Source organism: Lithobates pipiens, unplaced genomic scaffold, assembly GCF_037356315.1.
Source record: "Lithobates pipiens isolate NorthernLeopardFrog02 unplaced genomic scaffold, aLitPip1_a1.2 Scaffold_25, whole genome shotgun sequence".
Classification (NCBI taxonomy): Eukaryota; Metazoa; Chordata; class Amphibia; order Anura; family Ranidae; genus Lithobates; species Lithobates pipiens.
Window position 1 is genome coordinate 14,244,809 of NW_027507787.1, and position 25,176 is coordinate 14,269,984.

Below are 25,176 nucleotides of genomic sequence, written 5' to 3' on the forward strand. Positions count from 1 at the left end.
GCATTTGTATAGCACTGATTGCTGTATAAATTACAATGGTCCCAAAAATGTGTCAAAAGTGTCCAATGTGTCCGCCATAATGTCGCAGTCACAATAAAAATCGCTGATCGCCGCCATTACTAGTAAAAAAAATATATAAATAAAAATGCCAGAAAACTATCCCCTATTTTGTAAACGCTATACATTTTGTGCAAACCAATCAATAATCGCTTATTGCGATTTTTTTTACCAAAAATATGTAGAAGAATACGTATTAGCCTAAACTGAGGAAAAAACTTTTTTTTTATATATTTTGTGGGATATTTATTATAACAAAAAGTAAAAAATAATGATTTTTTTTCAAAATTGTCACTCTTTTTTTTGTTTATAGCTCAAAAAATAAAAACCGCAGGGGTGATCAAATACCACCAAAAGAAAGCTCTATTTGTGGGAAAAAAACTACGTCAATTTTTTTTGGGAGCCACGTCACACGACCGCGCAGTTGTCAGTTAAAGTGATGCAGTGCCGAATCGCAAAAAGTGGTCTGGTCTTAAGCCAGCAAAATGGTTCGGTCTGAAAGTGGTTAAGCACGTTGAATATTCATTTTGCAAAGTGAAGTCTTTACAACTTTTGTTAATTTACCCCACCATTGCTGGCTACGAAAGTTTAGGCTGTGTCTTTTTTAAAGGATCAATGTTCACAAAATATATATTTAAGTTTTGGATAAATGTGAAGGCTTTGGCTCCCCCACCTTTCGGCAACTTTCCATTGGTGGAATATCGGCACCATAAATTCTTACTTCTGTCACGGATCACAGCCATATTAAGGGGGTCTCATTATTCCTTTTATATTCCACATTTATTCATTTCATTTACAAAACAGACTGAAATACCATGGGTCATGCTCTTGTCATAGATCTTGGTGTCCGGACTGCCAAGGATATTTGTGGGTTAACTAATCAGAGCACATAGTTTAATTTTGAGTGGAATTAGCTTGTAAAAAAAAATAATAATTAAAGGGGGTGAAATAAAAATGTAATAGAAAATCTCCAGTTCTCTAATGACATAAAATTTAATTTCCTGGGGGATTTAATTGCTTCAAGTCCAAACAACATAATCTGTATATGCTCTTGCTGGATAAGAAAGTATACAATTCTGCGAGTGACCTTCTATTAATCCATCATTAGGCGGACATGCTTCTTATTTCATAAACAACCCTCAGCTGTTCTTCTCAAGATGTGTGCCAAGGAGACAGAAAGCAAAACGTTATTCAGTAATGGGAAGTGCAAACTTCAGCAGCAACTGGTTCATAGTGGCCCAGGTTTATTAGCATTGGAAATTCAAAGGATGAGAGCACACTTATGCCGCGTACACACGACCGGACTTTCCGGCAGAAAAGGTCTGACGGAATCATTTAATCAGATATTCAGATGGTGTGTGGGCTTCATCAGACTTTTTTTTAAAAAAATTCTGAGGGATCTAGAAATAGAACATGTTTTAAATCTTTCCGACGGAATCAATTCTTATCAGGAAAACCGTTCGTCTGTTTGCTATTCCGACGGACCAAAAACGACGCAAGGGCAGCTATTGGTTACTGGCTATTGAGCTTCTCTTTCTAGTCCCGTCCTACGTCATCACGTTCTAAACGAACAGACTTTGGTGTGATTGTGTCTAGGCAGGTCCGTTTCAGCGGAACTCCATCAGAGTTTATTCTGATGGAAAGTCGTATGTATGAACGTAGCATTAGTGTTGCTTGTATGTATACGCCAATGTAAAGGACTCCCATTTAATTCATCCATGATTATTATAAATTGCTAGTATGTATTTTGAACAACTCAGTCTATACAAGCCTCTTGTAGTAATTGCTGCACATCGGCATTCAGACTGGGAGAGGAAGGGGTTGCACTGTACTGTGCACTGCACAATTTTTCTTAAATGTATTGCACAGTGCTGCAGATCTAAAAAATCGAGGTTAATGATTAAAGGAGAGATCACAAAGATAACTTCATTGCTGCTGTTCCTTCACTTTCCAATCAGCCAGTCTTGACCTGCATTTTTTTGAAGGCGATGAACATAAACAAAAGGCCAGGCTCCTGTATAATGTCTGACAGGGTTGCCTAAATTAGAAAAAGGGTAAACAGGATAACAAATGTTTAAAGTGTTACTAAACCCAGGAGCCTGCATTCATTATATCTGGTCTTCCGAAGTACACACAACATGGAAATGCAATTATTTTTGCTATATTAATATAGCAGACTTGAGACTTCTATCAGTGTGCAGCTGAGCACTGGTTAAAGCTTGTAGAAGGAGTTTCCATTCTCCTCTAACTGTCCTATGAGCCTGACCCTCTGTCTGGACAGTGCTGATTGGCCCTGTGCTGATCACATGCATCCTCCCAGAAAAAAAATAACTATCTAGCAATACACACCAAACTGAGCATGTGCAGAGTGCCTCCAAGCCGCTGTACTATCAGCAGATGGGTTGGGAACAGTAAAAGAAGGGGAGGATCAGAGAAGACGGGCCATTTTATAAAATGCAGAGGATTAACCCCTTAGGTTCCACAGTGAGTATAGCAAGCATGCTTTTCTGCGTATACAGACTGAATTTACTGTTGTGGGTTTAGTTAAACTTTAAGCAAAAAAAAGGGGGATCCTGCCAGAAGTCCAGTGCTGTCCTCCATCTTGTGCACACAGTCTTAACAGCTCTGCTTAGGTTACCACCTGTGAAATGCAAAACACCTCCCTCCTATGTTATGGAGCTGAATGGGGGGTGTTCTGTTATCCAGATCTGTCCTAAGTTGGCAGTTCTGTTTGTATAGATATACTGTACAGTGAAAGGGTGTTGTCACCTTAGGACAGGAAGTGTGCTATTGGCAGGATCACCAGGTGCAGTTAAACGAGAGAGCCTGAAAAACAAAAACAAATGCAACCGCTAAATCAGTTGCAATAAATTAAATTTTTGTTCTTGGATTTAGATACAATTTAAATGGTGTGTAGCAGTAGGTCATCCTAGAGAAACATGTCTGGGAAAAGTATAATGGAACACTGAAGCCTATGGATGGCCAACATCTAAATGTTGCAATGATTAATTGAATGCCTTATAAGGGAAATGTCCAGTATTTTTTATGGTTTATAACACAACTTTGCTTTTCTTTATTGTAAATAAAAACAATAAAATTATTGTAAAGGAATACATTTTACTTTTTTTTTAATAACAAACCTGTTCTACTTATATGCTCTGTGCAATGGTTTTGCACAGAGTAGCCCTAATCCTCCTCTTCTCAGGTTCCCTAACGGCATTCCTGGCTCTATCTCTCCCCCCCTCCGCCAAGTGCCCCCATAGCAAGCTGCTTGGTAGGGGGACACTACTGTGTGTTTGTCCCAAGCCCCATCCTCCACTTCACTTTACTGGCTGTGATTGGCAGCAATGGGAGCCAATGGCTCCCTCTGTTGTGTCTGAGCCAATGGGAAAGGAGAGAGCAGGGAGAGCATCTGCTCTCATGCACATTGCTGGATCAAAATAGGGCAAAGGTCAGTATTTTTTTTTTGGTGGGGGGGGGGGAGCTGCTTGCAGAAAGTTTTTTTACCTTAATGCATAGAATGCATTAAAGTAAAAAAACGTTCTTCCTTTAGAACCACTTTTCATTTTCTGTGTAAGTGACTGGACAGTGGACCACACAGAGACAGTCATTAATATCAAGAACAGTACTGAAAACAAATCTGTCCCCTTTATACAGCTCAATAACATAATCATTTGAAATGAGAGAACTTTTTAATCACGCTATTACAGGCCAGTATTCGGAAACCATCTGCTTAACTTCAGGACATTGTCTAACAGTCCTGCTACAAACAACTGTCAGGTGAATAAATAATACATTTATTAAAGAAAAGAGAAAGCTCTTGGCAGGAAAACATCCTTGGGTGCACCTGGACTAAAGGTAATTGTGAGCCACTTGAACAGGATTATCCATGTTGTATGAGTCTGTATAGTAAACACATTAAAGTTTCCATCATGTAGATATAGCCAACAAAAGACTATGCGTGGTGGAGGAATCATTCCATTTGCTTCCTGTCTGTGTTGTGCAAAAAAAGTAGAAAAGCAGAGGAAATGGGGTGAAGGTTTACCCCATTGTAAGCTTCCAGGGCTTTTCAAATTGAAATCACTACTGATGATTGTCCTATTTGATAAAAAAAAACGTGTACGTACCTCTTTCCTGATACAGACAAAACAATCCTTTGTTACAACCAGAGTGTTAGCCCCTGTACACACGGTCGGACATTCCGACTGAAAATGTCCGTTTGGACAGTGTTGTCCGATAATCCAACCGTGTGTGGGCTCCATTGGACTTTTTCCATCGGAATTTCCGACCAACAAAGTTTGAGAGCTGGATATAAAATTTTCCAACAACATGATCCGATCGGACTTTGTCCAATTGTTTGTAGAGAATTTCGATCGGACAAAGTGCCATGCATGCTCATATAAAAGTACGAGAGCAAAGCTATTGGCTACTAGGCTGAACGTAGTCCCGTCGGAATGAACAAACGTCATCACATTCTGAACGATCGTATTTTCCGACAACTTTGTCCGACCGTGTGTATGCAACACCAATTTTGGACAAAATCCGTCGGAAAAAACACGACAGATTTTGTGGTCGGAATTTCCAACCATGTGTACAAGGGCTTAGTATATGGATACAAGAAAAGTAATATTGTCCAATCAGGATATTACTGGCTCCATAAAATGAAGAAGCCAAGTGTGATACTAAGCCTCTACCTCTATCTTTAATCTAGCCTGTATAGCAATGGTGGTGAACTTTCTTCCCATAAACTGCCATATAAAGACTGCTGCTATTACAGCCCCTTTACAAATCAAGCTTCCAAATTTGTGCTCCCTACAGCCCTGACTTGTGCCACATCTGATGTTTCTTTTAGCAAGATCCACAATAAGTTTAGAGGCAAAAATAAAAATATGGTACGGGGGGGTGGATAGAACAAAAATAGAGCAAATTAGTGTGACCCCCCCCCCCAAAAAAAAAATTTGCTATTAGAAGTCAGTATCATTTTTTTTTCTTCACTGGCTTGAGTAAGCACCTAGTTAAAGTAGTTGTAAACCACTAACATACAATTCTATGCAAGAAGGTAAAAACTTTCAGTGTGAAGCTTCCTCTGCAGCCCCCCTAATACCGGCCTGAGCCTGATCCCGATTCAGCAATGTGCACAAGAGCCAAAGCTCTCCCAGATCTCTCCCTTCTCATTGGCTGAGACACAGCAGTGGGATCAATGCACAAGAGAAATGGCTTGCTCTGGGGGCACTCGGAAGAGGGGAGGGGCCAGAAGCACTGGCAGGGGGACCTGAGAAGAGGAGGGACTGCTCCATGTAAAAGGTAAATACAATAAAACCACTGATTGCGAGTAACGTGGTTTATGAACGTTTCTTAATACGAGCTGCTTTTAAAAAAAATCCTGACTCGAATTGCGAGCGTTGTCACGCAAGACGAGCAGGATTAAAGCCTCTGGGGTGTGTAGTACCGCATTTGGCCAGAGGTGAGGGGCGCTGGAGACGCTCGGTTTTCGAGTGTCTCCTAGGAACATCTCCAAGTGTCTTTTAGCGGTCTCTGAGCTTTTCCGAGTGTCTCCCCCACCTTTGGCCACATGCAGTACTGCATACACTAGCAGTGACACTGGAACGAATGATCTGATTTTCTATTTATACCTATGGGGAAACTTGCTTTGATATACGAGTGCTTTGGAGTACAAGCATGCTTCTGGAACAAATTATGCTTGTAATCCAAGGCACTACTGTATGACTGTCTGTAGGTGTCCTAAGGGCCCAAATAAGTGCCTAATGCAGCATGCAGATACTGGGCCACAGGTTGGGCACCAGGGCCTTATATGTACTGTGGCCATTCTCAGATTTTCAGCTTAGCATATTTGAATTTTTAAATTCACTCTGTATTTTGCAATTATACATTTATACAGTGTGTGAGTATGTTTGGGTGTGTGTATACACACGTTTATCCTTGTGGAGCATGGGAATTTCCTACTCATTCAGAATTCAGTCTTCATATGCACATGCCTTACATTCTTCAAGGAAATACACTGAGCATGATAAGCTGTCTTCATTCTGTGCACATAGAAGAGAGCAGCTTTTATATTAGTCTTTAATTGTATAAAGTCTCAGCTTAAACTCTCTAAGCTCAGCTGAATGACCAGTTGAGTGAACTACTGTAGTTGTAAATTCTCAGTCATTCATTGTCAGGCAAGGGCTGTGTATAGAGATGTCTGCTGGCAAAGTCTGTGTATTGTAATGCACATGTCAATAAGGACTGAGGGGAAAGATCAAAAGAAATTAACATTTTGCTGCTTGTGTGCTAGATCCCTTGTGAGGGTACTATGTGCAGCCTACTATCTAATCCTCAGGTTTAAATAGCCCAATCTTTTTGCAGTCTTTCGTCACTTCAAGCTGAGTGGTTACATCAATAACTATAACTGATAGTAACAGAGGACATATTGATCTGTGACATAGCAAAACATATGGGCCTGGTTTGTAAACAGTCTTTTTCCATGTACTGATGCTGGTCCTGGCTTAAAATAATATTTCAGTTTTAATACAACTGTTTCTAACATTGGTCTCAATTGCTTACTAATTATACATGAGGTTGGATGGTGATTGTATGTAATTGTGTGTGGTTATTGTATATTATATTTAGGAAATATTCTAAAGTTCCACTCATTCAAGTATTCCATACCTGGATCTTTCAAAATGCACGTATGACCACATTGAAGAGTGCTGTTAACCCTCAGTATCTATTTACCAGTGTAAAAAAAATACTTCTATTTAAAGTTATACAGTAGTATCTTGGATTACGAGCATAATCCGTTCCAGAGGCATGATTGTAATCCAAAGCATTCCTGTATCAAACTGAGTTTTCCCATAGGAATCTCAGATAATTCCTTCCACAGAGACTGCTGGTGTATGCAGCACTGTATGTGGCCAGGGGTGCGGGGGCACTGGTGTATGCAGTACCGCATGTGGCCTGAGGCACTGGGGCACCAGAGAGTGTCTCCGAGCGTCACTGGTACCCACGCACCTCTGGCCAAATGCGGTACTGCACACCCCACCGGCTTGAATCCTGCTCGTCTTGCAAGACAACGCTCGCAAATCTAACCAGGATTTTTTTTTTAAATAGCTTGTATTGCGAAAGGCTCACAAACTGCGTTACTCGCAAACCGAGGTTCCACTGTAGTTTCTTTTTGCTCAGAAAGCATTATGGAAAGCTTCAAGTTCACTTAGTTTGGCAGTCCTGAGGTTATAACCTTGATCTCTAATTATTTTATTAAATAATTATATCAGTGGACTCCTATATCCCTGTCTAGCTTTGCTGAGCGCTGAGGCCTAGACCACAGATGGATGGCTGGAGGGGCCAGCCAAAAATCAAAACCACTACATTTATTCTACATCTATTCTTAAATGTCCCTATGGAGTCCAGGGCCAATAACTAAAACCGAGAGACAGTCCCCCAAGAAACAATATCTCATAAAAAAATCCTTTCATGTGTTACCTGAGCAGAGATTGGGTTGTGTTTAGTTATGTTGCTTTTAGATAATCTGTTAGTACTACTATGTTATGCACATGATTATGTGCAGTGGTTGGCCCCAATGGCCCTGTTTTGTACTACCAAAGAAAAACTTTTAATAAAGAGAAATTAAAAATAAATAAATAAATATATCAGTCCTGCTTTTAACAATCTTTAAAATTGTCTGTTGCAGCATCTTTCATTTACAAGAGAATTCGACTCAGACTCACTTAGACACTATAGCTGGGCTGCAGACACACTGGACAATGTCAATCTCGTCTCAAGTCCAGTGCATTCTGGGTAAGTTGAAAAAAATATATATATATGTCTGATCATGCTCTCCAGCCATAAAAATGTGACTGTAGATGGGAGCAGTCCAAACATGGACACTGCCCTTACTTTATTTTGGGTGATCTTCAGGAACTACAGATGAACTTAAACAGAAAAGGTAAATATGATCCTTAACAAGTACTAGTACCACAAAAAATCATTAGGGGAAATGTACATAACTTGCAGGTAAATTGGAGCTGTACCATTTCTAATTTGTTTACAAATGAGCCATATTGTGTAAGAATGGTTTTACTAAAATGTGGTATCTACATGGTCTATATAAACACTTTGTTATATGGAATATTTGCTGATAAAATTTCTGGACTTTGCAAATGCTGTATTATGCCCAGGGCTGAGTGACTATCTTAACTGAATTTGAGATACTGTCAGAGTTGCAGGGACCTGTGATAAATGCAAGTAATTGTTGCATTGCTTGACCATTTGGGATTGTTGTTGGCCTCTTCAGTAGAACCCTCCTGTCAGCTTTAGGACACTAGTAATGATTCTCTGTCGTGCAGCAGTGCAATTACGTAACCTTGTGTATAGTACAGCCTTAAAAGAAACCCATCAATAGGGCAATATGTAGTCTGTTATTGCTGACTATGTACTGAAAATGTTAGTTGCATGGATATCATGCTGACCTTCTGGCATCAATACTTTGAATCACTGACCAGTCAAATGCATAAAGCTCAGGAGCTCTGACTTTCTTCACATACATACTTGTACGTATTGAAGCAGTTGGGCCAGAATAACCACCTAGCAACTAGCATTTTTAGATAGCTATTAGCACTAACAGGCTACATATTTTGTTATGGCAATTGCCTTTTAATAGGAAACTAAGCATAAATGGACAGCTAATATCTAAGACAGAATAAACTGCAAATCTATCACTGGATATGGCTATTGCCCATGTCTTGATAGTGTTGGGAGAAGAAACCTCTGCAGCATCACACATAATGTCACATGTCTAGCGTTGGCACCAACAGTCAGGAAATGGTAGCGTCCAGCATTGGAATGGAGCCTTACACAATGCCATGTAGCAGACATATGTTCCCTTTTAAAGAATATAATTAAATGTTGTTTCCAGATTGATCAGGTGTGCTATATGTTTACATCCACATAAAGTTTACAATAACAATAGAGTAATGGGTAGCCATGGATTGTGTGTAGACATATAGAAAAATCAATAACACTGGCATACAATCAAGAAATTTATTACAACAATGATTAAGAATTAAAGTAGAGAATACTACAGACAAGAAAATATGTCTATTTTTGGTTCATATTGGATGGAAAATGGTTAAAAAAACTCCACATGTAAACTCTACATGTTTCAAACATTCTTCTTCAGGAGTACATGTGAATAGAATCAAAATTCTGCAACCCCAACACTTGTTCTTAAAGAGGAAGTAAACTCTTCTAAAAAAATCATCGGTGCAGTATACAGTATATATCTCCTAAACGACGCACATTTAGGAGATATTTACAGTACCTATAGGTAAGCCTTTTTCTAGGCCTGCCTATAGGTACAAACACTGCATGGAGATTTACAACCTTTTTAAGGATACATTAACAGGTAGTATAATGCTGGAATCCTCAGCCAAAGGAAAGTCACATGGAGGAGCAAGATAAACTATTGTTCATCAAGTAGTGTAGTTTCCAGCACAGAGATTACTTAACACATATCCCTTGATGTGTATCAGATCATATGGTATGGGAGATCAATAGAAGAACAATAAATCTTTAAATAACTGCTATAAATGTCAAGAAGTGCATTCCCGAAGGCTCCTCCATACACTGAAGGTGTATGATCTCAGGTTGAGCCATATCCAAATTGGATATTTTCATTGGATATATCTATTATGGCTAAACCTGAGATCACGCATGTTGGGCCTTGATGATCCCCTTATCTACTTTACCAAATATGCTATATGTGGTAGAGTTATTTTGCCTTCAGTGTATGGACGAGCCTGCAGGAATTCACTTCTTGATTTTTTTATAGTAGTTATTTAAAGATTTATTGTGGACTGTTGATCTCCTGTATTGTAGGATCAAGGAATGTGTGCTGGAAACTACACTACTTGTTGAACAACAGTTTATCTTCGTTTCTCCATGTGAATTTCCATTATTTACATTATGGGATAGAGGTCTTCCAGTGGATGGTGTAGTTATACTACCTGTTGCTGTATCCTTAAGAACAAGTGTTGGGGTTGTAGCATTTTGATTCTACTCACTTGTACTCCTGAAGAAGAATGTTCGAAAAGGGTCAAGTTTGCATTTGTTTAACCATTTTTCATCCGTTTTTTTCAAAAAATAGTAGTATTTTATTATTCACAGTATTCTCTGCTTATGTAAATTGTAATCATTGTAAAAATGTTCTTGATTTCATATCAGTGTTCATTTTTCTATATGTTTACACACAATCCACTGCTACTTTTGTCTATATTTCCCTTTTAAAGAACTAGAACATTTCCTAGATTGCAAAGTCATAATGTCAATAAATAGGCAATTAAAAATTAGGATAAAACTTTCTTCTGTTCTACTGAATAGGTAAATGGACACCACATTGGTTATCCCTTCTTCGTTGTAAATGATTCTGTAAATGTACTTTATTGTTCTCATTTGCATTGGTTGGTATATTAATTAAATTTTAATTAAAGGTTAGCAATGTAATAAAAAGCAATGCCAGTAGCTATATTTAGTTTAAATAAAATTCATTCAGTGAGAATAAATTGTCCACAGTTGTTAACAAGTTTTCTTTAGACTTCCTCTGGAACAGTACAGTAGGTCACATTATAATTGGTTGATGCCATAAAACTGTGTTGGCCTAGTGCAGTAATTCAAAGTAACCAATCTGATTTCTGTTTTTTGAAGTCAGAGCAGTAAAAGCTTTTCTGATTGATTTCTAGGGGTTATTAAACGTTTGACCTTCACATTACTGAAGCCCTATAATGTTATATAACATAAGTACCAAAAAACAATGCTGAAGATAATGTCAGTGTTTCCCACAGGGTCCAACTAGAAGTCAACACACTATGCTTATCTTGAATCCACTAGCTAGGAAATTACACAGCTCATTTGGTTCTTAGGGTCGCTTCCCTTACTCCTTATTTTTTATATACATCGGTTATATTTGCTTGTTTTTTTAAGAAAAATTGCAAACATGGCTCTTTTAATGGTGGTACTAAGAACTTGTTCACATCGTGGGCAGCTTTTTCTCAATGCAATCCCAACCCAAAGACAAGGCAAAAAGCATTGCTTTGTATAGGGCTGTTCACACCAAAATGCTGTGTCTGTGTTGGTGTGTTGTTGTGATAAAGTGATGCAGAAATTACCCTTTTTTGCAGCGCAGCATGTTACAACATGTTGCAGTGCATAGGATTACCAAGTAAATAAAATTTAAAAAAGGCAAGCGATACATTAAAGCAATGCATTGCAATGGACATTCACATTGTACACCAGCACATACGTTATGTACTGTGCAGTGTGAACAAAATGTACTCTCATTGTAAAGCCTCATACACACAGGACATCAAAAACACTGCTTTTACAGGCGTTTGATTGACTTTTCTTGTTCTGCCTCTAAACAGTCCTCTTTGTTACCCTATGTGTCCATGCACACATGAGCATTTACAGGCATTGTGATGCAGGAGCATTTAGAAGCAGGAAAAAAAAATCAGTTGAGTGATCAAAAGAGGGGTGCTTGTTCACAGATTAATGCAATCTATCAGATGCATAAACGTGCATGCAAGACGCAGCTTTTGATGCGTTTTTTTTAAGCTGCGTCTTTTCATCCCCTGGAGCAAAGATGGCCAAGGGAGGAAAAAAAGCATCCTGTATGCATTTAGGTTTTATGAATGGTTAGAGGTCAGAAATATATATATATTATTTTATTTCGTAAAGTTAAGAGGATAACTACAGTATATGTTGTCCTGATTTATTTGTCCTATGCTTTCATGGAGCAGAGTCGCATTTCTTTCCTTTGCAGTACCATGTAGATATATAGTCTAACATGACTTTTGCTTGCTCTATGCTGAATTATATGATTTTTGTTTTGCCTTTTTATATTATTTTGCAGCTATTATTCTACTCTTCCAGTGTATGATGCAAGGTGATACTAAAGATCTGTGTGTGGTTTTTGCCTGCTGCATTTGTACTAACAGTACTAACTTACAAAATTTTAGTTTTTTCTAGCTAGGTGCCCCACTGTATTTCTATCTTTATTAATACCAGTAATGTTGTTATATGTTATACAAGCATGTGGATATACAGGCATTCACTTAACATACTGTAGTTACTAAAATCTCATAGGCTTTGAAGTGTTAATATAATGCTAAATGTTTAAATTTGCTGCTTTCATTAGAATAATACCTGGGAGTCCCGACATGAGGGCCTTGTTGTATGTACAAGTAGCCATGTTGATGCATATTGAACAAGCATGTTCTTACCGTAACGAAACCTGTCCAGAAAAATGAAACTCAGCAGTTTCTAGTCAGCAGTAGACAGTAAGTGACTGCAAAAAGGCTGCAGGAGAATTTCAGTGCTGATATCAACCACAGGATGAAATAGGGTAAAAACAGTATTTTAATTAAAAAAAATGGCAATTGTTTCTGATACACAAGGCTGTAGCAAAACAGATGTCATTCCTTTAGTTTCCTCAGATTTTTCTCTCTTGAAAAATTTGGGGGGGGGGGTTGACAAGTAATTTAATGTGCAGGAACATCAAAGATAATTAAGGGAAGGAAATGATCAGTTGTCAATCTAAATAACAAAGCTTCAAAGCAAATTGAAATGATTGCAGAGCATATAAGACACGTCTCTTGACATGTCCAGACAAAATGATCGGTTTTGCTTTTGGGTGGCCTTTAAAGCGAAGTTACAGCTTTTTAACAAAAATGTGTAGTAAATTAACTCTTTTTTGTTGCATCTGAAGCCCACTGGTAGCTCTTCCAGGATACCCGATCTCACGCATGCACATTTCATACAAAGTGTAGCGCACTCGTGTTGCGGAGGCTGCCCATTGACTCCTGGGATTGATGACACTTATATCCCAGGAGCCAACGGGTGGCAGGGGTACAGCAGAAGTGCACCATGTCCAAAAAAGGTAATAAGCGATAAAAAATTGAGTGGAACTCTGCTTAAGGCTGCTTTCACACTGGGGCGGGCCGACATTGACGGTAAAACGCCGCTAGTTTTAGCGGAGCTTTACTTCATTTTAGCGGCACTATTCGGCCGCTAGAGGGGCGCTTTTCAATGTGCCGGTGTAGTGCCGTTGCAGAAGCACATTGTAGATGCCCTTTGCAGCGGTGCCCATTCTTTTCAAAGGGCAATAGCGGTGTATACACTGCTCCTTCACCGCCCCAAAGATGCTGCTTGCAAGACTTTTTTTAACGTCCTGCCAGTGCATCACCGCAGTGTGAAAGCACTCGTGCGCTCACACTGGGACTGCAGGGGAGGTGTTTCTCAGGCGCTTTACAGGTGCTATTTTTAGCCCAGAGGCACCTCAAAAATGCTCCAGTGTGAAAAGGTAAAGTGTATGTCCATTTTTTTTTTTTTTTTTTAATGCGGATGCGTATAATAGGATCTCTAATTGTTATACTTGTTGAAAGTCACATCCCTTAAGGGGAAAATTGTTCTAAATGTTCAAATACCAATTTGTTACAGATGATGATTATTACGGTTGTAATGCTTCTCATTGTAAATCTTTTTGCTCTTTATCAATAAAAATATTGAAAGTAAAGTGTATATCCAACCAAAGCTTTTGTTTTTTAGTTTTTTGATAAACTGAGAAAGAGTTAGAAACCTTGTTAGGTTTATACTGCCATATGGTATCCGTTTATCCCCAACGTCCTGCCTTGCTGACAACATTTAACTAGAGAGCAAGTGAGGGGAACTCTTCAGCACAGACAGAAACAAAAACATTTCACTTCAGTAGAAAAGGAGAATGCTAGAACACTTTCAGGTTTTTGATGTCTATGTCTCTGTTAATTCCCAACAGCAGGGCAGGAAATAAAGGTAAACTTTCCCCAACAGAGTCCTGGATAGCAGTAAAAACCCAACATTAGTACTAATCCTTCTCCACCCTATCCAAAACTTGGAAAAAAAAGTTTTTGGCTTGACATACACTTTAAGGTGACAAAGTCCTGCACTATGAATAGTACATGATATTTAAGGAAATCAGGATTTGTTCATGCAGAGAGAGTTACGTTCCTATAGTTCGATTCAGGTAATGAAACAAAGCCTAAAGCTACATCTTTTCTTGTTTAATTTAACTATCACAATGAGATACAGTAGAGATGTTTTGTTTGCTTGAGCATAAGAAGGTTTTATGTGCTCAGGCTTCACATAACACAATGCGTGGGAAACCTGAGGATAGCCTATAACCTGTCAGATGACTCTGTCCCTCATTTCATAAACCAGTTCAAATCAAAGGCACTTTGTGTGGCTGAGACAGACATTGCTTGTTTGAATTCACTCTCAGTAGCTGTTGCCAGCAGATTTCTGTCTTAATTGTGTGATAGATGGAAAACTCCTGTTGTAATGAAGAAGAAGCAAAGTATATGTTCAGGTTGGAGGACTTGCCAAGCTTTACTCAGTAGAAAAACATCTGAAATGTAGACACGGTTCTCAAAGCTCCCTGGTCTTTTGTCAGAAACCTGAAATACCTGTTGTTAGGGTACTGGAAAAGATGGCTGATGTAACAGTTATACAATTATATTTGCCCTTTATAGTTGCCTAGTATTGTTTGTTTAGAGGGGTGACACCAATGTTATGGCCATAGTTATCAGAAAGAGACAGCCATGGAGTGGTGCCATGCGGATTTGTAATCTTCTCCCTTTGGGTAAAATATTCAAAAAGGTTAAAGCAATAGATATTTAACAATGATACTTTCATATAGAGAAAGGATCCACTGTGGATTAAATAACGACTTTCAATACTTGTGCGTCAACAGCCAAAAGATGAAGTTGAATAGTGTATGATGAGATAAGATCATTAAAACATATACAGTATTTTACAAACTTAGGGTAGATAAGGCCTGCCTTTTAGTTACACAGAGCCACAGGTTTTCATTGTGCATCATTACAACCTTCTATGACATCATTGGCTGATTAGGAGGACGTCAGGCCCCTGCATAGCATCTTTGTTTGCCCCTCCCCTGCCCCTCTGAGTCAGCACTGGGGACAAATTAGCTGAGTGAGGGAGAGAAACTGAGGGAGAAGAGACACATTGGAATACTAGTCAGTACCAGTGTGCAAATGTGTATTAACTTTGAAGGAATAAATCACTTCTAATGTAACGTGTCATATATGTCTGGGTGCTGTTGCTTTATGTAAAAATGTGTTTAGTTTTTTTACATTTTAGAATGGGATGCCTCGAGAGTGTGCATAATTTTAAAGGGTGCCTTGACTTAAAAGTTGAAAAAAAAAATAGATAATCCCATCCTACACACAAGATGAGAAAATCTGATTAAAAAACGAGAATTTTCATAACTTCAGTAACCTCTTCACTTTATATATGAGACTAGTATGCAAACAAAACAAACAGACGATAATTCGTCTGATGTTCTCATCATGTGTATGAGGCTTAAGACAAAAAGTGAGTGAATATCTAAAATTTGAGTTGTCACTAGAACAGAAATACAGATGGAATTTTCCAATGGTGACACCTGTTCTTGTGACAACAGTCCAGGAAGGAATTTACCTTAGTAGAGATACGTCTCCTCGCTTGTGGTTTCTACAGAACCGTAAATGAAGGGAAGCCACTTGTGAATGGGGCACAGCTGGCAACAGAAAAACCAGACTGAGGTTTCAATCATTCCCTGCTCTTTCCAAAAGAAAAACAAAGTTTTGGCTTTAGATATACTTCTACTATGTGGAAAAGGAGTTTTAGATGAGCAGAGTTGAAATGGAATGGCATAGAGCAGATTTTCACAACCTTCTTAACATGGAGGAAGCCATAAAGCATAGTTACAGCCTCTAAAAAAGAAATGTAAAAGTCAGCAGCTAAAAATAATGTAGCTGCTGACTTTTCATATAAGGACACTTGTCTGTCCATGGATCCCATGATGTCGGCCCTCCCAAGCAGATTCATACTTTGGCTCGGGTGCAGGCATCGGCATTGCAACTAAGGGAAACCAGCAGTGAAAGCTTCAGACTTCACTGCCGGTTTCCTACTGCACATGCGCAAGTCGCGCTGCGCTGAATGGCTCCATTGTCTTCGGGGACACACACAGGTCCAAGAAGGCAGCGGGGGGTAAGGAGGAGGGGCAGATGCGGAAAGGACGTACCCCACCGTAGCAAGGTTAGGGCAGAGGTACACCTTCAAAACACTAGAAAAGGTACAGAACAAATATAAAAAATAACTATATCCAAAAACAATGGTGGGGGGGGGGGTTTGGTTCAAGGCCTAATTTTTGCCTGGAACTCTGCTTTAATACAACTTTTCGATCTCAGGAAACCCCTGCTATTAATGACTATATATACATTACATTGGGAATAATCCTTATATTTGTGGTCATTGGAAGAACCCCTCCCCCTTTAGAGATTAAAAGAAATGCAATTGATATCTATCTATATATTGGTTACTTTATTGAGAGGCTGAAATTGTTCATTATTTAAAAAACCCCAGTCAAACCCAGTCAACCTCTGAAGGAACCCTAAGGTTTTTCAGAACCCTGGTTAAGAAAAGCTGGTATAGGGTACAGTATATTGTATATTGCAGAGATAGAAATTATAATAGTAGTTAATTCCTGCAACTGTATAAAAAGTTGGAAAATCCTTCCAGCACCCTCACCAAGCACAGATGGATGTAACATGCCAACTTGTTCAAAGGCAATTTGCTGTAGGCAATTGTATCACTTTGCTTTCCTCTTTCTCATGTCGTGACACCAAGTTATTTCTTTGGACTCATCACAGAAAGAAAGGAGCAAGCAGTATAATTATGGATTGGAGCATTAGTGGAGGTGCATCAACTACATCCTAAATAAGTCAGGAATTTTGATTAAAGTGTTATTAAACCCACAATAGTAAAATCAGTCTGTATATGCAGCAAAGCATGCTTATTTTATTAATTGTGGAACTTAAGGGGTTAGTCCTCTGCAATGTGTAAAAAGGCTGTTTTATCCTGTATGCATAGGTCCTTCCCTTCTGCACTGTCTATCTGGGGAAGGCCAGCTAACACAGGCAGGTTAGCCAACCGTCACATGCTCAGTTGTGTCTTTTATGCTGGAGAGAACAGTTTCTTGTTCTCAGAGCTTGCCAGGTCACATGATATTGACATCACACATGTGGGAGTGTATGCAGGCTGTAGTGTAAATCTCCTCTTTCCTGAACTCTCAGCACTGGAGAAACTGTGCAGTTTATCATGTAACCATGGTATACAGATCATCCAAAAAGGTATATAGTGGCAGTATTTTAATGTAAAAAAAATATTTATAAGCTGTGGGCATGTTTTAGTTTTGTATTAATTATGCTGTCACAAGTGTTATTTTGTCTGAAGAACACTGTTTTTGAGATGGAAATTGGAAATTGGTAATTGGTAATTACCCCATCTAGGTTTATATGCGATGCATTTTGTATTGTCTTGTTTTTTGCTATCATACTTCATGTGCTTTCTGACTTGTGTCCTGAATGATCCCTCCTACACATGATAACAGACTTTTATTAAGTTACTGCAAGCCCTGATGAGCACTGGAGAGCCCCTGAAATGTGCTGACTGCTCCTGTGACTCTGGCAAATACAAATCAGCTGAAACAATAAATCATCATTTGCATTCTCACTTTTTGACAGTCTTTGTGCACATTTAATTGCATGGAATTCAAATTAAAAATGTATTTGAATTGAATCATCATCTGCTCTGTTTTTGAGTGTTCTAATTGTTCTCTTTTCTTTACTATTTGAAAATGTTTGTAGGGGAAATTAAACATTAACTGTGGTATGTTTGCTATGCATGCTGTTCTTTGTCAGTTGTTCCCATTCTTTAAAATAAGCCTAACACTCAAAATTCTGTATCTTGTAGTTTTTTGGTTAGCTTCATGGTGGATGCACGCGGAGGTTCTATGAGAGGGAGCCGACATAATGGAATGAGAATTGTCATACCACCAAGAAAATGCACGGCGCCTACTCGCATCACCTGCCGTCTGGTCAAAAGGCACAAACTGGCAACTCCCCCACCAATGGTAGAAGGAGAAGGACTGGCAAGTCGGCTGGTTGAAATGGGCCCATCAGGGGCTCAGTTTTTGGGGTAGGTCCTTATAACCTAAATCCTTGAATGTCAATGCCATGTTCTTTTGAGAACATTTTGAGAAACACTTTTTCATTTAATATTTCAACTAATATCTGAAGTAAATCTGCACATGATTATTTCCGAGTGACATCCAAATGTACAACCTATGTATAGGCACAGATGCATAACTGTTAAATAGAACAGCAATGGGCATTTAACATTCTTAGGCTTTTAAAAATAATGTGGCATTTTTTACCTCTGCAACTCTTTATTTAGTTAGTGAGTCTTAAGCTTGCCTTACATTATGCAATTTTCTTTCCTTCAGCCATGGGTTGAATAAAAGAAAATCACTCAATTCCCCCATCAACACTGATTGTGACTCCCTACTGCTGCGCTATTGTATTCCAACAGTGAGAGGTTTCCCCACTGTCAGAATACAGCAGCGAAAACTGTATAGATCAACTTCAGAACGACTTCAGTTTAACCAGCCTGCCCACAGATGCATCAAAATTCTTGAACCAACCAAATTTCAATCCTTCAGTGGCCAGCTTTAGAATGATTGATCATTGCAGTATACTAAGTCTTTTAATTTAAACAATCCAGAAAATGCTATAGCACAATCACATTACAGTGTTGGTCTTCATATGAAATAGTTTTTGAAGCAAATTAGCTTCCATATATTTAGATTTTGTTCATTCTTTGCGACTATACAATTAATAGTAAGCTTAGCACTGTCCCTTGGAGCCAGATTTTCTGTTCAAATAGTTTAATTCAGATTTTTAAGAAATACAAGTATCAACAGCAAGAGATGGGATTTACACAGTAAAAGGATAACCACTTAGCACTGACTGAAATATCATGTACGTTGACAGAACAATACTCTTGACTGAGCAGTCCCTCTGGTTAACACTGAGAGTGTTAACCAGAGTGACCGCTGATGTAGTGCCATTCTATTAACATGGTCCTCTAAATCTGCAGACTCCTTCACCCATTTGCATTTTCTTTTGGTTCCTCTGCCATTCTGCCACAGCTAAATTAATCAATACAAATCTACAAGCAGAGGGCTTATTGGGAATCGTTAGACGTATGAATTTATATTTATGCTGTGATGCACAGTGTAACATTTGAGTTTGCATTCCTAAACTTTGTCCCGGACTTTCTCTGATATAAGGTGGACCTGATCATCATTCTAATACAGAACCTCTGGATCTAAACAGCTCATCTCAAAATGAATATTTCACTTTTTCTTTTGTTATCTTTTGGAGACTTCAGTGATGATGTGTTCCCACCAGAGTTCTCAGTTCCATGTAATTGATGAGCTCATGATAGTTGATTGTCCCCCAATGCTGTCTTCATATTATGAATATTACCGTTTGGAATTCAGCTGTGAGAAAGTAAAACCCTTGTTAGCTTTGTTGTTTGGAGTGAAGAAATAAACTATTGTAGGGAAACCTGTCTCCTGGAGTCTCTGAGAGATTTAAAGAAGATGGCAAGTGGTTGCACCCACCAGTGCCTAGTGGTAGATGAAATACTATTTCTGGTTGGAGATTTAAATAAATAGGGTTGTAGCATTACATTTTTGTAACCCCATCATATGCTGTTTCATTTAACTTTTCTTTTGCAGACAACAAGTGCAAGATATGAACTAAGCCTCAAAACCTAGACTGCTACGTTTTAAAATGTCGCAATACAACCCTTTTTAAAGGCCACAGTATCACCTTTTGAGGCAATTCTTTGTGTCTGTAATGATATTGTCAATCCTCTGCCTTTATAGTGGTTGCACATATTCGATTAAAGCATACAGCTATGCTTTAGACTTTTCTTTTAATGGATGTCCCTATAATGCATGCAGAATTTTTGTTTATTTTTCAAAGCAGGCACCAGACAACTGGTGTAGCACCAGAAGTCAATGTCTGTAGTTGCCATCCAATCCTAATACTCCCCTTCTTATTTCTCTTCTTGCTGCATGGATCTAATTCAGTAAACTTCATCTTCCTACCAATTCCCCCCCTTTAAATGAGGGAGAGAGCTTGATTAGCCGAATCCTGCAGCTTGGGCCTCAAGGGACAAAATTTATAGGGTAGGATGCTGCACTGTTAAAATGAAACCGAAGGATACAATTTCATTGAAGGGTTTATTTTTTGTATTATTATTTTTACATCCATATTTCTTTTTTTAGTTTGTCACGGCATTCAGTGCTTTTATGTTGTTGAAAGGATAGTGGCTTGTCTTTATTACCGCTGACTTTATTGTGCTTTTCTAGGCATGTTATTCTCACAGCTAACAAAATTTTAAGTTGCTCTTTTCGTCTGCTGTGTTTTTTTTCTCTTATTTATGTTTATGATGCATCAAGCACATTGTCATTTTGGGAGAGAGTATTTTATTTTATTTTGTTCAAGAGAAGGTATTTGCAATTAACTAAAAATCTTATAATTATATATTATCCCTTTTCGCTATTTATATTATTTTGCTATTGGTGTAGAATTCAACAGAATTGCTGAACTGTAATTTTTCTAAGAGAATAATTAAAACTATATTATTATTTGTAGGAGCTGTTTAAAAATAAATGTATTTAAAAGGAAAGTGATATTGTGTGTATAGGGTGGGGGAGCATTATTTTCCTACACATAGCTCATATCTTGTGTAGAAACACCATTAAAGAATGCTGCAAAGTGATAATGGTACTGTCCCTACTCCTGATGCTGTGCAGGTTGTATATCAATTTCTATTTTTCTTTAATGCAACACCACTAAGATATCCATTGTATGACCCACTCAACTCCACATAATCTCCCTTTGAAAATCTATACAGTCCACCATAGTGCTACCAAACCACATAATCGCATATAGACTACTATCCACTGAAATGGTTAGACAACAAGCAGAAAATGTGTGCGGGTAGCATTATGCAGGATAAGGTGTATTTTTGAAGAGAGACTGTTTGCTTCAATCCAGGCTCAGGGAAGCTACACTACAGGTAAGGTGAAATATATGTTCATCTTATATTGGTGATTAGCAGTGGCTAGTACACTTGTTAGTGCACTTATCTATTATTTAGCGTAAGGCAGCCCTTCTCAACTGCTTAACCCCAGAAGAACCCTTGAAATAATTTTCAGATCCCAGGGAAACTTTCAAAAAAACTATTCATTGATGGTCAGTGAGAAAATGCCCCTTACATAAATGGCTAATGGGAAGAATGGCCTTCTTATGGTGGTGGTTGGATGCCACTTTTACAGACAGCTGAAAAGATCATTGGTGTCATACAGTGGGGCTCTGCCAAATGGCATAGACTCTTGAGCTATAGAGGCACCATCAAATTAGAGGTCAATGAGCCACAGGTCAAGGAACCCCTAACAACCTCTGGAGGAACCTTAGGGTTCCAGAGAACCCTGGTTGAGAATGGCTGGTTTAAAGGGAGGTCAAACAACACAAAGGAGCATCCTACATAACAAAGTTACATATACAGTAGCTCACAAAAGTGTGTACACCCCTCACATTTTTGTAAATATTTTATTAAATCTTTTCATGTGACAACACTGAAGAAATTACACTTTGCTACAATGTAAAGTAGTGAGTATACAGCTTGTATAACAGTGTTAATTTGCTGTCCCCTCAAAATATCTTAACACACAGCCATTAGTGTCTAAACCGCTGGCAACAAAAGTGAGTACACCCCTAAGTTAAAATGTCAGAATTGGGCCCAATTAGCCATTTTCCCTCCCCGCTGTCATTTGACTCATTAGTATTACAAGGTCTCAGGTGTGAATGGGGAACAGTTGTTGTAAATTTGGTGTTATCACTCTTACTCTCTCATACTGGTCATTGGAAGTTCAACATGGCATCTCATGGCAAAGAACTTTCTGAGGATCTGAAAAAAAGAATGGTTGCTCTACATGAAGATGGCCTAGGCTATAAGAAGATTGCCAAGACCCTGAAACTGAGCTGCAGCACTGTGGCCAAGACCATACAACTGTTTAACAGGACAGGTTCCACTCAGAACAGGCCTCGCCATGGTCGACCAAAGAAGTTGAGTGCACGTTCTCAGCGTCATATCCAGAGGTTGTCTTTGGTTGGGGGAGTCAGCCTGTCAGTGCTCAGACCATACGCCGCACACTACATCAATTTGGTCTGCATGTCTGTTGTCCCAGAAGGAAGCCTCTTCTAAAGATGATGCACAAGAAAGCCTACAGTTTGCTAAAGACAAGCAGACTAAGGACATGGATTACTGGAACCATGTCCTGTGGTCTGATGAGACCACAATAAACGTATTTGGTTCAGATGGTGTCAAGCGTGTGTGGCGGCAACCAGGTGAGGAGTACAAAGACAAGGGTGTCTTGCCTACAATCAAGCATGGTGGTAGAAGTGTCATGGTCTGAGGCTTTATGAGTGCTGCTGACACTGGGGAGCTACAGTTCATTGAGGGAACCATGAATGCCAACATGAACTGCGAGATACTGATCCCCTCCCTTCGGAAACTAGGCTGCAGGGCAGAATTCCAACATAACCCCAAACACACATCCAAGAGGGACCATTGCCTTGCTAAAAAAGCTGAGGGTAAAGGTGATGGACTGGCCAAACATGTCTCCAGACCATCTGGTTGTTATCTCGCAACCTGTGAACTTCGTGTTCCCTTCTCTATGCGTATCTTAAATGTATTTCATGTCTCCTTATTAAAACCTTTGGTCTGCAACTGCTTTACCTCCTCTGCACCTCGTCCTCACCCTGTACAGGTTGAGAACTATGAAGTATAGTCCAATGTTGGCTCCCGTAGGTTCCGTGGGCACATACAGTACCTGGTGCATTGGAAAGGGTGCGGTCCGGAGGAACACTCTTGGGTCTCTTTCTCAGACGTATATGTTCCTGCCCTCCTCCGAGGGGGAGGGGTCATTGAGGAGGGGGTACTGTCAGGGCTGGGCTCAGCCCTTTCTTCTCTGAGCTGGCCGCTCAGCTGTCGGCTAATTGCCAGCTCCTATCTCTCCACAGTGGCTCACCTGTTGATGATATCCTGCTTGTCAGTCATGCCTACTTAAGCCGTCCAGTCCAGATGATCTCTGCCTTCACCTTGATCACATCTCTAGAGACACTCTCCTGTGTTCTTGTTAAAGACTTGCTTGGCTGACATTCCTTCTGGCTCCTTTTCCTGCTTGCTGTTCTACAATGCTCATCTCTAGCTCCCTGACGTTTTAGCTTGTCTGACTATCCATTCTGGTTTCTGAACTTTTTTAAATTATTATTAAACAAGTGTTATTTGACTGTACTTCTGTCTCAGTCTGATTCATGGTTTCTGACACATTTCTTCAGTGTTGTCACATGAAAAGATATAATAAAATATTTACATAAATGTGAGGGGTGTACTCACTTTTGGGAGATACTGTATATTTTCCATACCATTTTCTGTGCAGCTGTGGGGACCTTTACAATAATGCCCTACATTTTGGCAAGCATGTGAAAATCATATGCATCAAGCCACAGGCATCCAAATTCCATTGGTGTTTTAATGATTAGATGACAATCAGTTGTAGGGAATTGACCCAGCAATTGTACTCTTCACTTTGCACATCCAATAAACTAAGCAGCTTATATTGAAACTTAACACAGACTGTAAACTAGGTAATGAGTAAAGAGTGGCATTGTTGTGATTATCATGATAGTATGATACTATTGTGGGTGTAATTCTTTTAAGGTCTTTGAACCAGACACAGGATAAAGTAGAGCAGACAATGAGAAATTAACTCAACAGAGAAATTCAATAAAACATTATAGAGCCTATACATTATACAAGCATGAAAAATGCTGAGCAGGGGAACTTATTGAAATTCTTGTCTTTTTAGTGTACATGTGTTTTATGGCTTTTCCACAGAGGAATTTATTGGTTATATTAGCTTTTCCATAGTTTCTCAAGGACATGTGTTTATTATTTTATTTGCCTGAAGACTTGTTAATTCATCTTAAACTTCCATGACCTTGTAAATAGGATCATGCAGGACTTCAGGCGTTCTTTCATTTTATAGCGGGGTCTACCCTGTTCCCAAAACATTGGGTAAATTCACTAAAAGTCATTCCTGCAGAGAGGGTAGGAACAGATATATAGTTACTTTATATCTATTTTGTGAGTAATTTTGCAATGATTTTAGTGTTATTTAAAGCCTGGATGGCATATAGTAGGAAGGGGGGGGGGGGGGGGGGTAGGGATTTTCAGCAGAAGAGTTTTTGCACATTTACGTCATGTCAATTGGCCACATTTGACTGTGATAATGCAACGGTGTGTGAGATTGACATGTAATAAATGTTGTAAACTCATTCTGAGGTGGCCTATGTTAAAAGTATGATTCATATACCCTAACTCTATTACTTATGCCCCAGAGTGAGCAGATAATTTAGTTAAATACAGTGCACCCTTCTTATCCGAGAATTAAAAACAGTTATGCCCAATGTGTTCAGTACTGGAAACAGTAAAAAATCAGCCTAGAGAAAATCAGTCTTTGTTAGGAGGGCCAGGACTTTAATTACTACATTTCAAAACAACCTAAAGCTAGAGAATTTTGTGAGGTGAGTGCTAGTATTTACAGTTTGGAGGGTCACGTACTTTTTCTTTAGTCACCTTGCTTGTTCAAAACTATTTTCTGTAAAGGGTAATTTAAAGTAAAAAAGTCTAGTTCTTTGTTCAATTACAATAATTTATGATTTTTGACTTGGATGAAGATCAGATTGCATTTTAAAAACTGTTAATTCAGAATTTCAGAAAATTCCCCAAAGGTATCATTGATATTGGTTTAGTAAAGTCCAAAATATGTGATGTCACGAATGTTGGTGATGCTAATGAAGACACTTCTGAAGCAAATGGTATATGAACAGTAGAACATAGGATGAAACAGAGCTAACTTTCATAGCTGCAACATGGGTCCACTATAATTGTAGAAGCTCTGTGAGTTCCTAATGGAGAAAGGTTACTGCCAGGTAACATTATGTTGACAAGGCATAAACATATGTAGATTAACAATGGAGTAAGGTCAAAGAGAGACCTAGACTTTTTTGTTTGGCATTCTTTTGCACTCTATGCTTTCTACTG

The 25,176-nt window shown here is 38.9% G+C and overlaps 1 protein-coding gene across 46 annotated transcripts in view; it reads left to right on the forward strand.

Annotated features, from left to right (window-relative positions):
• Positions 1-25,176, forward strand: part of ANK3 (ankyrin 3) — a 906,473-nt gene that overhangs the window by 807,117 nt on the left and 74,180 nt on the right. For 23 of the 46 annotated variants that reach the window (XM_077454076.1, XM_077454078.1, XM_077454087.1 and 20 more), the window contains 4 exons: positions 7,748-7,854; positions 11,963-11,995; positions 17,902-18,126; positions 20,090-20,188. In XM_077454076.1, the coding sequence (XP_077310202.1) occupies positions 7,748-7,854; positions 11,963-11,995; positions 17,902-18,126; positions 20,090-20,188 (464 nt within the window). The remainder of the gene's footprint in view (positions 1-7,747; positions 7,855-11,962; positions 11,996-17,901; positions 18,127-20,089; positions 20,189-25,176) is intronic. The other 23 variants (XM_077454071.1, XM_077454099.1, XM_077454090.1 and 20 more) reach the window with 3 other exon arrangements.